General features: G+C 34.1%; 3 protein-coding genes across 5 annotated transcripts in view; 2 read left to right on the top strand and 1 right to left on the bottom strand.

The window, feature by feature from the left end:
- Positions 1–242: 242 nt before the first annotated feature.
- Positions 243–2,133, bottom strand: LOC122568353 (geranylgeranyl transferase type-1 subunit beta). The gene is made up of 3 exons (XM_043727992.1): positions 1,265–2,133; positions 795–1,155; positions 243–718 (listed from the first exon to the last, which is right to left on the bottom strand). The coding sequence occupies exons 1-3, from the start codon at positions 1,799–1,801 to the stop codon at positions 606–608; spliced, it is 1,011 nt and encodes a 336-aa protein (XP_043583927.1). The 5' UTR covers positions 1,802–2,133; the 3' UTR covers positions 243–605.
- A 210-nt stretch (positions 2,134–2,343) lies between these two features.
- Positions 2,344–12,210, top strand: LOC122568346 (zinc finger RNA-binding protein). Of its 2 annotated transcripts, XM_043727982.1 has the most exons (12): positions 2,344–2,478; positions 2,754–2,917; positions 3,036–3,377; positions 3,813–4,379; positions 4,483–5,196; positions 5,276–5,600; positions 5,686–5,873; positions 6,850–6,998; positions 8,227–8,322; positions 8,589–8,709; positions 8,985–12,019; positions 12,146–12,210. In XM_043727982.1, exons 1-11 carry the CDS (start codon positions 2,429–2,431, stop codon positions 9,266–9,268), a joined length of 3,000 nt encoding a protein of 999 aa, XP_043583917.1. In that variant the 5' UTR covers positions 2,344–2,428; the 3' UTR covers positions 9,269–12,019; positions 12,146–12,210. The 2 variants fall into 2 exon arrangements, with proteins under 2 accessions (XP_043583917.1, XP_043583918.1); XM_043727983.1 differs by having other exon boundaries at positions 3,924–4,379; positions 8,985–12,210.
- Positions 12,211–13,268: 1,058 nt separating this feature from the next.
- The window catches only part of LOC122568355 (polyubiquitin-B), a 3,545-nt gene continuing 1,754 nt past the window's right edge, over positions 13,269–15,059 (top strand). Inside the window, exons 1-2 of one of the 2 annotated variants that reach the window (XM_043727993.1) lie at positions 13,269–13,407; positions 14,489–14,856. In XM_043727993.1, coding sequence (XP_043583928.1) covers positions 14,495–14,856 — 362 coding nt within the window. In that variant the 5' untranslated portion in view covers positions 13,269–13,407; positions 14,489–14,494. Of the gene's footprint in view, positions 13,408–14,488; positions 15,054–15,059 lie in introns of both variants that reach the window. The other variant, XM_043727994.1, reaches the window with a different exon arrangement.

Raw genomic sequence — 15,059 nt, 5'->3', positions numbered from 1 at the left:
ACTTCGCAGTGTTAAGGAGTTTTCTCCTTTGCAGTACGCGCTCATTCATCGACGGGCTCATTGTGAATATGAAAGAACGGAATCTGACCACGAAACTTCTTCATTTAACGATACAATATAATGCCTTTTTGGATGGAGTATTGTGTTAATAGTTTCTCAAAAAAAGTGAAAGATACTAGTTGAATAATAATTTTATGAATTTTTATAATGATGTAGGGTATCAATTAGAAATACTTTGAACATATTTTTTTGTTGTTTTTATTAGAATTTTTAAAATTTGTATATACTTAATGACATTTTAAGATGCATTTGAATTATGCTATTGTTTTTCCTCTTATTTCCAATATGTGCATTGGATACATGTTCAACAAGTGTCTTAATTGAAACAGAATAATTGATAACATACCTCAAAATCATAATATTTTTGTTAATTGACGCTTGGAATAACAATTGGAATAACAATTCTAGGCACAGAGGATCTGTGGAAACTGTACAAATAGGATCCGTGAAAATGCAAAAATGTTACTTTTCCTTCATACTTTAAGCTCTGTGCGTTGGATATGATATTCAGTTGTTGCAAATACTTTATACGACTGTTAACTGCATTACCATACTTCATGAATTTTTAATAAATGTTTATATGCTCGATCAGAGATGTTAAGCGCGGCGTTCATTACACATAAACCAGTTTCTCCTAAGAGGCTTAAACCACATAAACCTAAAAAATTAAGTATTCATATTGTATATTATCTTTATTGTACGTTATTTTCATGGATATCCTATCTGCTACATACCTAGGTAAGTATGAAGAGGATCTGGGAGACAGTCAGCAAATTTTCCAAATCCTCCCACGATATTATCTTGAGTTTCAAGCAGGAATGCCCTATTTTCATCAGGATCTGATAATTTGTTAATATCAAGCATTTGTAGAGTTGCTCCCACCCAAAAGCTATAACAAGTATCAGAAGGCTTTCCGGGTCGTCCATGAAAGCCACTATCTTGCCTCATAAGACACCATCTTTTTAGTCTATTTAATTGATCATTTGTCAATACATTATGAAGTTCATTCATGAGAAATAGGCTAGCTACAGCACAAAATGTAGATCCTCCATGTGATTCAAGACCAGGTCCTTGGCCCATTGCTCCATCATATGACTATAATCATTGTTGAGATATTGTGCTATGATAAAATTAAGTAGACAGAGCCAATTTTTGTTAATACTCTTTATAAGTAAGATAAAAAGAGGAAAGGATAAAAACTTACAATGCTCTTTAAAATGTAGTCAATTGCTTTTGTCTTGTCAATGCCTGACCAATCATTTAAAATTATAGATATACAACAAGCACAGTAAAGGAACCTCATATCACTTTCACATCCTGTTATAATAGCAGTAAATGATCCATCCGGATTTTGACATGCTCGCATTCCTTCAATAATGGATTCTCTGTCGACTCGACTTAAATCATCTCCAAGAATTAAGAGGGTAACTAATCCAATATATGTCATTGCTAAATGACCACATTGATATTTTGGAGCATCCTTTGGTATTGTTGTCGAAGGCTGAAAGCCGGAGCGTGGTCCAGCTCCCGTTACTTGAAGCCTATAGATCCAGTCTATTGCTTCTAATTTAGTTTGTTCGCTAAGATCATTCAAGCAATTCAATATGTCTAATCCTGATATAGCAAAAAACGCTACAGCAAGTCTAGAGCAGTCAAATTCTGCTGAACATGAATTGGGCATGATTTGCAATAACCTCTGGAAATATTTAGCATGCTTTTTCTTTGCTAACTGCGGTGGCATGTTGTATCGCGTGTTTGTATGATTAAAAAAAAAATAATATTTAAAATATATACGGTTACGTATCGAATGTAAGTGTTACTTTCAAATTGGTTGTGCGAGTGGAAAAAGATTTCATTAGAATTATGGTAAGATCTACTAGAGAGCGCTTCAATTCTAAACGATAGATGCAGTTACTACTAGGGGGCGTGAAAAATAATTCGTTGAACGCACGCGTCACCGGCAAACTAGCCCTTTCTTGCGCACGCCGGACGTTCACTGCAACACGCACCAGCCGCGAAAATTACACAAACTACATACTACCCCGGATAACGGAGATAACGAGAAAACACGCAGTAAGTTAAGTTTCAATTAACCGTATACATCTGTCCGCTTCGTGAATACTTTCTCGCGGTAGTTTCTCTGGCTAGTACGGTAGCGCGTTGATTTGCGCGGAGGTAGTTTGTCGGAGGACGACGAAGGGTTCTCGTGGAAGCGGCCACTGAGGGCGCGGCATTCTTGCAATTGTTGCGCCCGGCTCCAACAGAATAACCAATAGGAGCCGCGGCAGCGCCGCCATTCTATCGAGTTCGTGGCACGCCCTACAACTTCCTCCATTGCCCTTCTTTCCGGGATTCTCTGCGAGGAAGGATGGCTCAGAACAATTATTTTGGGTTTACTCACGGCGGAACGCAATATGGGTACGAAATCGATTGCATACCATAATTATTAAGTAGCTAGTGTTAAGTTTTTCGAAAATTCGTGACGGTAACTACGTTGGCGGGAGTAATAATTGTTCGTTAAAATCGGTGCACGCGAGAGCCCAGCCGGCTTGGCCGCCATTTCTTGCTGAGAGTAGAGCGTCCATCGAGCGTCTCTCCCGGGCACGGATCCGATAGAGGTCTTTTTCGTTTTGCGTTTCCATTTTTCATTGTATTCCTTGTCTGTAAGAAAACCTATTTATTCTTTCGAATAGAGCGACAAGCGCAGCCGCTTATCAGACTGGTCAAGCGGGATACGCAGTAACTCCAGCGGCAACTGCCGCCACGTACACTCAACGACCCGCTGCTGCCGCGGCTACAGGTTACGAAACGTATCAAGCGGCCGCCGCTGCAGCCGCTACTGGGACTACATACGCTGGTAAGTTCATTTTAGTCAATTTCATATTTTTCATCTTTCTTTTCTTTCATAAACAGAGTCCAGTATCCAATATTTTCGTGCTTACATTCCAGTTTCATAAAGTCCTTTTTCTTTATAGCTGCTAATCCTGGTACTGTGGCTCAGACATACGATTACGGTTACGGACGTGCTGCACCTGCAGCTACATACGACGCTGCTAAAACTTATTATCAGCAACCTGCTGCAGCTGCAGCGACTTACACTACGACAGAAACACATTATCAAGCTGCGAAACCTGCATATAGTACCACTAGTGCTTATACAGGCACAGCCAGACAAGCTACTACTACTGGACAAGCTAAAACATACCAAGCATCAAGTACAGCTTATCAGCAGTCTAATCCTACTCAAAGTGCTACCTATTCTTCAGGATATACAGCTCCTGCAACACCTGCGGCTACACCATCGACGGCTACAAATAGTAAGTTTTCATTAAATTATATATTTATATATTATATATATATATATATATATATATATATAGATGTATATATATCAATGTTCTTCGCCAAGATTGAAAATCCTATGTAAATGTCCTGCTAACCGTGACGTAGGCACTAATAACATGAAATTGATCCTCTGGGTATTGGAATTGATACATATGAATGATATAATAAAATTCTGCTAACATTTTAAACCATGATATGGCTTAAAAATTTAGCTGAATTGAATCTCTCTGAAGTTACAAAATTGATTTTTTATATAAAGATTTGTGATTACTATACAATATACTTGATAAATATTTCATCAAAAGAATAAAGTATTCATTTTGATGGATACAAGTTAGTAGAATGGTTTCACGAATATAAAGGATTGACTCCTCCAAAGTTTGAGGTTTCAATTTCATTTCCCTTAGAAACGGCGAGTACAACGTATTCCGGCTACGACGCAGCGCTATATAGCGCTGCGACTATGTATGTAGCCCAACAGAGTGCAAACAGCAATTCAACTAACCAGAAGACTGGAGGTTGGCAGGGCTACGGGCGAAAGGGATTTGGCACTGGAGGGGGAGGAATGAAGGCAATGCGGCCCAAGCAGCCCCCTAAGCCACAACAACTACACTATTGCGATGTCTGTAAGATCAGCTGTGCTGGACCTCAAACGTACCGTGAGCATCTGGAGGGCCAAAAACATAAGAAGAAAGAAGCTTCTCTGAAAGTACCGCAGCAACCACCGGCACGTGGGGCAGGCAACAGTCTACGTTGCGAACTTTGTGATGTAACTTGTACTGGAAATGATGCTTATGCCGCTCATATCAGGGGGGCTAAACATCAAAAAGTTGTCAAGTTACACACTAAACTTGGGAAACCAATACCAAGCGCAGATCCAACAGTTCTGAACCCAAAACCAGCAGCCACAGCTAAAACTGCAGGGGTTAAGAAGCCAACCGTAACGGCTACTCCTAAAATTAACTTTGTTGCTTGTAAGTAATCTTTTTTTTACAGATACACAGTTTATATTAAATTAAATATACAAATTTTTGATAGATATGGAATACATATTAATATCATGTCTAATATTTGCAGCTGGAAATTTGGGGACTGTAAATCAAAATCAAGCCCCGGAAATTAAGACAGAGGAAACTGTAACAGAGGAAACTGTCGAAGAAGCAGCTGTTGATGAAAAAGATATTCAACCAGTTGGTCAAGAGTACATAGAAGAAAACAAATCCGAAGATGGAAAAATTATAAGTTTTAATTGTAAGCTTTGTGAATGCAGATTTAATGACCCCAATGCCAAAGATATGCATATGAAAGGAAGACGACACAGATTCGCTTATAAGAAAAAAGTTAATCCCGACTTAGTTGTTGATATGAAACCAAGTCTGAAACAAAGAAAGATGTTAGAAGAAAAATTTCGTAGACAACAAATGCGAGACGATTACTTACGACGTAGAGAAGAAATTAATCAATTGGGACCTATGGGTCCAATGATGGACGAGGAAATGATGTACTGGGAAGAGAGACGTCGTTACGAAGAAGAATGTGAGTACTATGAATGGTATCGACGCTATGGACGTGGACCTGGAGCTCCACCAATGCCACGTCCTTTCCCAGGACCACCACCAATGATGATGTTCCCTGGTCCTCAAAGAAGGCCAGATTCATCAGATGACAAACATGTATTAGCTCATCATACCACCATATATCCTAAAGAACAGGAATTGCTGGCAGTTCAGAAGATCGTTTCACATACTGAAAAAGCATTGAAATTTGTATCTGATACATTGGCTGAAGCAGGTAATTATTTCGTCTTTTATCTTTTTCTTATTTTATATTTTATATCTATAGCATAGTTAAAATATTTTTATAATTGCAGGCAAGAAAACAGTTCCATCTATTACTAATGCTACATCAACGACTCCAACTACGACTACACCGCAGCAACCTCAACAACAACAACCACAACAACAGCAACAAAATACAGATATAGTCAAAATTAAAGAAGATTCTGACAAAAAGAAAACAACAACGCCGCAGAAAGAAGATGGCAGCGACGGCAATTTGTTTTCATTCCAAAAGGAAAAAGAAGATTCCAGGATATTAAGAGGGGTAATGCGTGTTGGCAATTTAGCGAAGGGACTTCTATTATCTGGTGACAATCACGTTTGTCTTGTAGTCCTGTGTGCAGAAAAACCAACACGGTTAGTTGAAAAAAATTATTGTATTTGTGTATAAATATATTAATTTTGTACACAAATTCATATATAAATATTTTCTTATTTACAGATCATTATTGAATAAAGTTGCTGAGATACTTCCGGCACAGTTGAAGATCGTAGCTCCAGATGATACTTACAATGTTGGGAAGCACCCAGAGTCAGCAGCATTAACTGTTTCAGGAGGCAGCGTGACTGTTAGCGTAACACTTACCAGTCCTTTAATGCGCGAAACTCCCAAACCAGCTGCTGCTGCAGGTGATTTGATCGTTTTATATTTTCATAGTGGCCAAGAAAAGGATAACTGATAATTTTAGAGATTTTACAGAAAGCATTTTTTATTTTCATGCTACTTCTTGAAAACGTGGTTTATGAATTTTGTTTGTTCTTTTCATGGCCCAAAAGCTTCTTTGTAAATTTTTCTAAGCACCAGGATGATGCAGGGGCAGCCAAGGACTTCAACGGTTGCCAGTGTATATACGCTCTAACATGAAAAATTCCTTTTTCTTTTTGATACAGCCGCATTTTAGTGTGTCCACGACTGAGTATAATTTATATTTTTGAAAGACATTACTATTTAAAAATATGTAAGAGCGTAGATAGAAATATATTAACAGCCATTTTTTAACGGAAAAGAGAGAGCGTAAACTTGGTACGATTAGATGTCGCTTTTCTTCGTTTTAAGTTAATTTGTAGTAGTATACTTTATAAGTTATGTCAATAATAATTAAGCTGGAGTCTCCATTAAGGAAGATAATATGTTATTATGAACGTGGACACGCTTTTGGTATAAGGAAACAACGCTGAGGCAATCTTAAAACTATGGACTTTTTGATCATGCATTAATAATTTTAATGAAAACCCTCTATCATCGAATGCTGTACGCATAATACACAATGCGCAGTTAACTCCTTATTCTTAACCGACGATTCTTTTGATAGCGTTATTTTAATATTCAATTTTAAGTAACGCTGTCAATTTCAGTAAGAAACATCGGTCGTTCTTTTGTAACGCGAAGAAAGGACGTCCAGGAATAGGAGTAATGCATCATTGTTATGTACTACATTCGATTAGGTTTATTTTTATTTCAATGAGAATGTTTTAGACTATGCCCTCAAGTTTAATATGCTTGAGTTAAAATATAATTATATATAGAGGGGAAACCCAAGTTGGGCATGATCAAACACTCTAAGTGTTGTCTAAGCGTGTTGTGCTTTCTTTGTTGGAATCTCAGATAATGCTGGACAGCAGCAACAGGGAGCTGCTCAACCGCAAACAACGCCCGCGGCGCCCGCTGTGACGAAACCAGATCCACCAGATGTACTTCCCAAGGCTAAGTGTTTGGAGGCTTTAGCTGCACTCAGGCATGCCAAGTGGTTTCAGGTTTGAATCAATCAACTCTCAGTTCAAGATCTCGAATTGTCAGTGCCATTTTGTTGGCACTAGTGACTGTTTTCTGTTATTTTTTCCTAATACGTGAAACGCGTGCAAGTTGTCCTCTCTCTCTGTCCGCAAAAAAGAGCAGTCTTAGAACTTCCAGCCTTGTGACAATTTTATTTTTATTACTATCTATCTTCTTGTTGATATGATTTTGTCTGAAATGTTTATTTGATCACGTTTGATGTTTCAGTTTTGTAGGTTTGCCAATCCACTTTATCCACTAATACTACATTTTATGGTAGTTAATCCGAAAATCTTTGTCATGTACTATTTGTAATTTATAATCAATGTGGTAGTTATTATAAGTGGATGGTAGTGGCAATATTTTATTATTGGCAGAATTTGACTAAAAAGGGAAAAAGGAAGAGAAAGAAGTGTATGTATAGCGTAATTTCAGAAACAGAATACATCGAACGTGCAATCAGATAATCTCAGGCAAGAAGTATAAGCATTATGTAAACGTGAATTGTAGCATTTAAAATATTAATGCACATCAAAAGCATTTACATTTGCTTTACTTCAAATCATCAACATCCAGAATAATAGGAAACTGTTTGCAGAAAGTCGTGTTAAAAGTACGTAATTTTTCTTCAAAAGATGTAGTTTTGTTTGTTTTGTTTATAATGCACTAAATTGCTTTACGATGCTTATGATCAAGCTTATTCATTATTCTGGATTAATCTTAATGCATTGTAGCCTAGACTGAGTCTGTTCTAGGTCTGTCTTAGAAATTCTTGAAGTTAGTGTATTTCTCTTTATACATATGTACTTTATTTCATACTTTCTACATAATGTGCATTGAAAGCACTGTTAAATATTGAAAGACAGACAAGCACAAACACACAGTGGTGTCATAAGTATATCGGGTGTTTTTCAGTTATAAGTTCAATAGTTGTATTTGGCAGTTCGACAAGTGTACAGTTTTTCTGATACGTTGCACTTTTTTTTAAATATTATGTTAGGCATTAATTGTTCAGGAAATACTTAATAAACACCCGATAATTTTGATATGGGCTAATATTTAGGAGCTATAGGCACGAGGCTGGGAGGATAGCTAAAGCCCACACAAAGCAAATTAAAAGTAGTTTAGGGTGTCGCATCTCCAGAAGACTCAGAGACTTTAAAGTGTGTATCAAATTGTATGTACTAAAATACTGATCGTATTTAACAGGCTAGAGCAACTTCACTGCAGAGCTGTGTTATGGTCATTCGCATAATGCGTGATCTTTGTAACCGTGTACCCACGTGGGGACCATTAAACCCATGGGTTAGTATGAAACGACTCTTTTATGATGCATATATGATATTTGACTTTATTAAAAGTAAAACAAAGTGATTTATAACTATTCAATGATAATTCAAAAAATTCAAAACTGAATACAGTACTGTCTTGCATAGTGGCCGAGGATTCTGTCTATTTCACGTTAATGTAGAATTTTTGATATAGACTCTTCTTTATATTTTGGCTGGATTCAGTCCCGGTCAGAATATAAGGATTAGATAGAAACAAACAGGTGTTCAATCTTCTTTCAGGCACTAGAATTGTTAACTGAGAAAGTGATTAGTACCGCTGGAGGACCTCTTAGTCCAGGTGAAGCGTTAAGAAGACTTCTAGAATGTGTTGCTGGAGGAATATTGCTTCCAGGAAGTCCAGGTATATCGTAATATCTTCCTGCTAATTAATATAATCAGTAAAAAAATTCAAATTTTTTAATATCGTAAAACCAAATGATGATTTTGATGACGAGACTGAGTGTATTGTGAAATCCATTGTAGGTTCTAAGATTGAGTATTTCGATTTTTTTATCTCAATGGAAATTTTACAGTATTGCATAGATGATTGGCAATCTGATTTTTATATACTTATATAAAATTTTATATAGTTTTGTATTGAATCACACTGGTTATAAATAATGTATTTCTTCGTAGGATTATCTGATCCGTGCGAAAAAGAACCAGTTGATGCAATAGGCAATATGACAGCCCAACAAAGGGAAGATATAACTGCTTCAGCGCAACATGCTTTACGATTAGTTGCATTTCGTCAAATTCATAAAGTTTTGGGCATGGAACAACTTCCGCCACCTAAATATAAGGGCCGATATGCTAGAAAACGAAGACGTGACAACAGTAATGGTGAAGGCACGGATAGTGAGGCTTCGAAGAAAGATAAAAAAGCAGAGGAGATCAAAATGGAGACCGACTCCAAGTAGATCTACCAAAATATTCGCTTTATCGATTTACTCATAACTTATATAGTATAAGAAATAAAATTTTCTCGTGTCAATTGCTTGTTCAATGAAGTTGTTTCTATATTGGAAAGATATCAAGATTTAAAACAAGACTAATGATCTATTAATACAGTATTGTAATTATTTGGAATGTATCTCCTTTTGGACAACCAATAGCGCATCGTTTTAATTCGCAATCGTGATTTTAATGGCGAAAGAAATTATTAGGTCGGATTATATCATTGCACCTTGACTTTGTTTTTGAATGTATAATAATATCATAGAGTTGTCACGTTTCTATTAGTACTAAGTTTAATATTTTAATGACAAAACATTATGCATTGCTTTGTCTGTTGAGATTTAATTTTTTTAGCAAGTTCCAAACATCTTTAAAATAATGCAATATTTCGGATTTCATTTATTGAATTTATTTTACGTAAATTCTAGTTTTCAGAATTATAAAAATAAGTATGGCGTTAGTTTTAAAATAAATAGTTACACTTTTGCAAGTATCTCACTGGACACTTCTAAAAAGACTAAAGATCTTTCCCAAACAGGCAATTGGTACGATTAGTTCCAGCACTAGGAATTTGTCAGAGGAAATGATGAATACGTTAATTAGTTTTGAATTACTTATTTAGCTATATTTCAAAGTCACAATGTATGATGAAAAAGTTTAATAGAAAAGGTGGTGTAAAAACTGAACATTTATAAGTTTTGAAAAGTTAAAAGTAGGTTAGTTTGTATTGAGAATTCGTGTGTATGTTGTGTGTGTAGTCGTAAAGAAGTGCAGAATGTTTCTTTCCCTGCATAAACAACTCCTAACAACGTATGTTCACACCGCGTGTACTGATTCACGCAGAAGATTCCAAGAAAGCAGAGTTGAAAAATCAATCATTAAAATAAACGCTTTGCTGTCTAATGAGGGTTAAGTGCACGTGTTAAGAATTCTTAATATTTTCCTGTAGTTTGTTTACAAATTTCACCGGAAGTCGAATACTATTTCAAAATGTTTACATTTAATAAATTCTTTTGACATAGTGTATGAATCTTCTGTTGTACACATGCAATTCCTGATTGAATAAACCGAACATGCATGAGATAAGAATAAGGTTTTCTTCACTTCCATATTCCTTTGCATATTACAATATTGTGTAAGAGCTTTTACAAATAAGATGAGTTGATAATAAGCATCCTCTTTAACAAGAAGGCCACACACACAATAGCACTTCGATTGTAAGATTATAATTAGCTAATCTTTTACAGAAAAAAGAACACTTGACATATAAAGAAAGTTAATTTATTTTTGGATGGCACCGAGTAGAACTGAGACTGATATTGTATTAATTTTTTAATGAAACATGTAGAAGATAGGATATAAAACTAAAGGAAATATAATTTACGTTTAATTTAAGAAGATAATTTATATAAATTACGAACATAATTTCATATAACATTTATTCTGTTTGGTGCAACTAGTCCTTTCAAATAAGTGTATTAACGATATTCAAATTCTATAATTTCGATCTTTCTGCTTCTTATCTTCGTCCTTTAATTAGGGTAGGCTGATAGGTTATAATAATTATAAGACAAAGTATTAAGCCATTTTTGTTTTTTCTGTTTTACAGTATTAATTAAAGTATGTTTGTATATATTTAAATATATGAGAGACATGTGTAATATCTTTAATTTATTATTATTTGTTAAACCAAATATTAATGTAATGTAATGCGCTATATATCTGCAGATATATTACGAAGGAAATTCACAAATTTTTTTCATTCAGTACCTCAAATCTACAAAAACGTGTGTGTAGAGCCTTTATAAAGTTTCAAATCTAAATAATGCATATTATCTTTTCAGTATTGAGAACTGGATGATGTACTGAAATTAAGGTGGGAATTACGTTATATTTTTTTCATATAGAAAAATCATATCAAACGTTCGCTGTGCCATTCTAATTATACTTTACTTTTAAGAACAATATGTGATTTATTTCATGTGAGAAAAGCTATTACGTGTTCTATTATAAACGTACTTCGATAGTGGAAGGTAAATATATTGTTCTTAGAGTTCAGCTATATTATCTGCGAGCTTTTTCGTTTTTTTTCCTTATACTAATGATTCGTTGTAATTATTGATCAATTACGTAATTGTTTAGTTACTTAAAACTGGTTACTTCGATGTTAATGATGAAATATTAAATTAACACGTTGAATGTCACGGGGGTCATTGGTAACCGGCGCGCCAAGATTAGTAGAAACACATAATTTAAACAAATATCAATAGTTATAAATTTTTCATTATTACCATTGTTAGTACAATGGTGTGACGAAATTAATGAAGCATAAAACATATAGAAATAGTTTCATTTATACATGAAACATAAACTTATTATGTGTGCATATTGCGATGCACAACAAAGTAAGGGTGAGCCAGCACAGTTTTCACAATATGTTACGACTTATGAAAAATTAAGTAGAAGACATGAAATGCACAAATTTTTGTAGCATATAAAAGTATAATAAACGCTCTTACTTGATTGTTAAACGCTCTCGACAAGAATAAATACGCGGAACAATTATTTAACAAGTCGAAGAAATAATATGAGATAATTGATAATTATAAAAAATAAGTGATTCCTGTGAAATAGCACTTCAGTGCCATGGGATCGCCGGTGACCTCTGTGAGATAAATTCATTAAATATAATTATACATCATAATTTATCTCTTGTAAGTAATATTTCAACATTATATGTATCGCATAATACAAAATTCATCATTTTTAATTGAAGAAGATAATTTTTGTAAATTACGAACATAATTTTATAAAACATTCATTCTATTTGGTGTAACTAGGCGCTACGGGTAGTCCCTGTAAAGATAGAATGGCATTCAACATGTTAAAATTGTACATAAGTATCGTAAGTAAACGCATTTGAAATTGTCATGTATTTCATGTAAAACAATCATATAAACAGAATTTTAATCTATTTTCATAGTCATGATTTGTCTAATTGCATTTTTGTTTCTTTTTGTTGAAATATAGAAGAAAAAATGCTGTTTTCACTACGCTTTGCCAAAAATATTTGGTAAGTAATATCAACGAAATGTTATTTTAAAAATAAACAATTACATCGTTTTAATTACATTAAAATATATGTATAATCTTGATTACAGTGCCTAATTTGAAATATTACTTCAATATCCTAATATTTTTTGTAAAATAAATTCTTATTATCAAATTAATAAGTTTTCATCAATTCCAAGATTATTACATCAGCCTAGTATCGTATTGCGATGTAGCATGATTTCAATATTGATGTGACACGTATGAATAGTGAATTGTTTTTGTGCGACAATTTTTATTATTTGAATTTTTAGGATAATTTAATATCAAATCGATCAAATTGCTTAGAAGATCAAAATCGACTTAAATTGATTAATGTGTTCAACTGACTGTAAAATTCATCCAAATAAAGAAATATTCTAAACATAACCAACGTATGCTCTATATACAAACGCGCACGTACACATACCTAGCTTCTTAAATATTGAGATTTCTGGAAAATGATAAAATTAGTATACTGTGTATAAATGTTGGTTATATGTATAGCGAATTTACTATAAAATATATTCTGAAAAACAATGAATCATTAGTTTTCTTTGTTTAACAGTTTTCCTATGCGCCCTCTAGCTGTATAATATTATTATCAACATGTGACAACTCATAGAAACATATGTATTTATATATAAATAAAAATTTCGGTTGGTGGAAACGTATCATTTCAAAACTAATAATGTGCCATAAATGATTTTATAAACGGCATCAGTTTAATAAAATTTATTCCACAAAGAATAGCCTTTGTCTCAGAAACCAACCAAACGTAGCAACGTCAGAGACTCGATGACGATAAAAATATAAACCAATAGGCATCTTTTTAGGAATCTTCTGACATGCTTGCGCATGATCAGTAAGACTTATCGTTCCTGATATAAAAGGAACGTTCGCTGTGGTTCCCATTCAGTTCAGTATAGGACCTTGGGTGTTTTTAGAGGCAGAACGCGAGACTCCTTAAATTTTATTGAAATTTTTGCTGCAACGAGCTACTGCGAAGAAGGTAAAACTTTCGTTTGTTTATTATATACATTATGAATTTGTTGTATTTTAATTTTCGATAATTGTAGATTTACTTTATTTTATCGACGTTTACTTTCTTTTTGTCCTAAATTATTTTATTCTCACTGCTGAATATATTTCCTGTAACAAAATGGCCAGTGCTGAATAAATTTTGCAATCGATTGGTTATACGCTATGTGAAATTCACGAATTTAATAGGTTCAGTATGACGGACATGAATTTCAGAGAACGTATTATTACAGTTTTAGCAGTGAAAGAGTTAATTATCAGTATTTAAATCCATAAATGCGTCGTTTAGAGAAAGTAATAAAATAATAATGCAACATAATTTAATGTAACAGTAGTGATTTTGAAGACGTCATCCACAAATGCAAAGTTTAGAATCTATTTTTAACAAAATTTCAAAGGATATATTTTCTATATATTTAAAACACATATATTAATATAATCGAAGAATCTTTAATAATTAATCGTTGAGAAAACTCGAGAATTTTCCATATCATTCGTTACGTTTCTGCTGCGTAGTAACAGAAAACAAAATGGCGATTATTGATTCTCCAGTATGACGCCATTACCTCTATGTCACTTAGTATTACTCAGATTGAAACCTTTCATACGATTATTTTAAAAAAGTGCACAAATAAAAACCGTTGACATTTAGCTACAGCGAATTTTACCGCGAGAATAACTATATTTGTGGAATAATAAGGAAAATTTTTAATTCATATAATTCCTTTTAATATAATTGTGCACAAAATACTACCATTTTTTTTCTGTTGAAATGAAAGACAAAGATTATTCTGTTTCAAAACGATACGTGAAGTGACTTATGATAATTAAAGGATATAACTGATGAAAGCTGTCTGAAGTATCAGGTATGATAGAGAGTTATGTAAAAAGTAATATAATGGTACTAAATGGAGGAAACAAAAAGCTTATAATATGCTAATAGTACACACAAATAATGTACTCAAATTTGAAAGAGAACATTTTATTTCATTAATATGAATACATGTTAGTATCCACTAATTAATTACAATACTTATTTTATTTTGTAACAGATAATCATGCAAATCTTTGTCAAGACACTGACAGGAAAAACTATCACACTTGAAGTTGAAGCTTCCGATACCATTGAGAATGTGAAAGCAAAGATTCAAGACAAAGAAGGAATACCTCCAGACCAACAAAGGTTGATCTTTGCTGGAAAACAACTTGAAGACGGACGTACGCTGTCTGATTATAATATTCAAAAGGAATCGACCCTGCATCTTGTTCTTCGTCTGAGAGGAGGAATGCAAATTTTTGTAAAAACCCTTACTGGGAAAACTATCACCTTAGAAGTTGAAGCTTCCGACACCATTGAAAATGTCAAGGCCAAGATTCAGGATAAAGAAGGCATTCCTCCAGACCAACAAAGGTTGATCTTTGCTGGAAAGCAACTTGAAGACGGACGTACGCTGTCTGATTATAATATTCAAAAGGAATCGACCCTGCATCTTGTTCTTCGTCTGAGAGGAGGAATGCAAATTTTTGTAAAAACCCTTACTGGGAAAACTATCACCTTAGAAGTTGAAGCTTCCGACACCATTGAAAATGTCAAGGCCAAGATTCAGGATAAAGAAGGCATTC

This window comes from Bombus pyrosoma, linkage group LG6, assembly GCF_014825855.1.
Source record: "Bombus pyrosoma isolate SC7728 linkage group LG6, ASM1482585v1, whole genome shotgun sequence".
Classification (NCBI taxonomy): domain Eukaryota; kingdom Metazoa; phylum Arthropoda; class Insecta; order Hymenoptera; family Apidae; genus Bombus; species Bombus pyrosoma.
This window is presented reverse-complemented; position numbering and strand designations above follow the sequence as displayed.

Bases quoted from the DNA above. Each gene is read 5' to 3' on its own strand.
- LOC122568353 (XM_043727992.1), bottom strand. From the start codon at position 1,801: ATGCCACCGCAGTTAGCAAAGAAAAAGCATGCTAAATATTTCCAGAGG. The intron at 1,156-1,264 runs GTAAGTTTTTAT...CAATGATTATAG, and splicing joins ACTACATTTTAAAGAGCATT to TCATATGATGGAGCAATGGG. The intron at 719-794 runs GTATGTAGCAGA...TTAATTTTTTAG, and splicing joins TCCTCTTCATACTTACCTAG to GTTTATGTGGTTTAAGCCTC.
- LOC122568346 (XM_043727982.1), top strand. From the start codon at position 2,429: ATGGCTCAGAACAATTATTTTGGGTTTACTCACGGCGGAACGCAATAT. The intron at 2,918-3,035 runs GTAAGTTCATTT...TTTTCTTTATAG, and splicing joins TACTGGGACTACATACGCTG to CTGCTAATCCTGGTACTGTG. The intron at 6,999-8,226 runs GTTTGAATCAAT...CGTATTTAACAG, and splicing joins GGCATGCCAAGTGGTTTCAG to GCTAGAGCAACTTCACTGCA.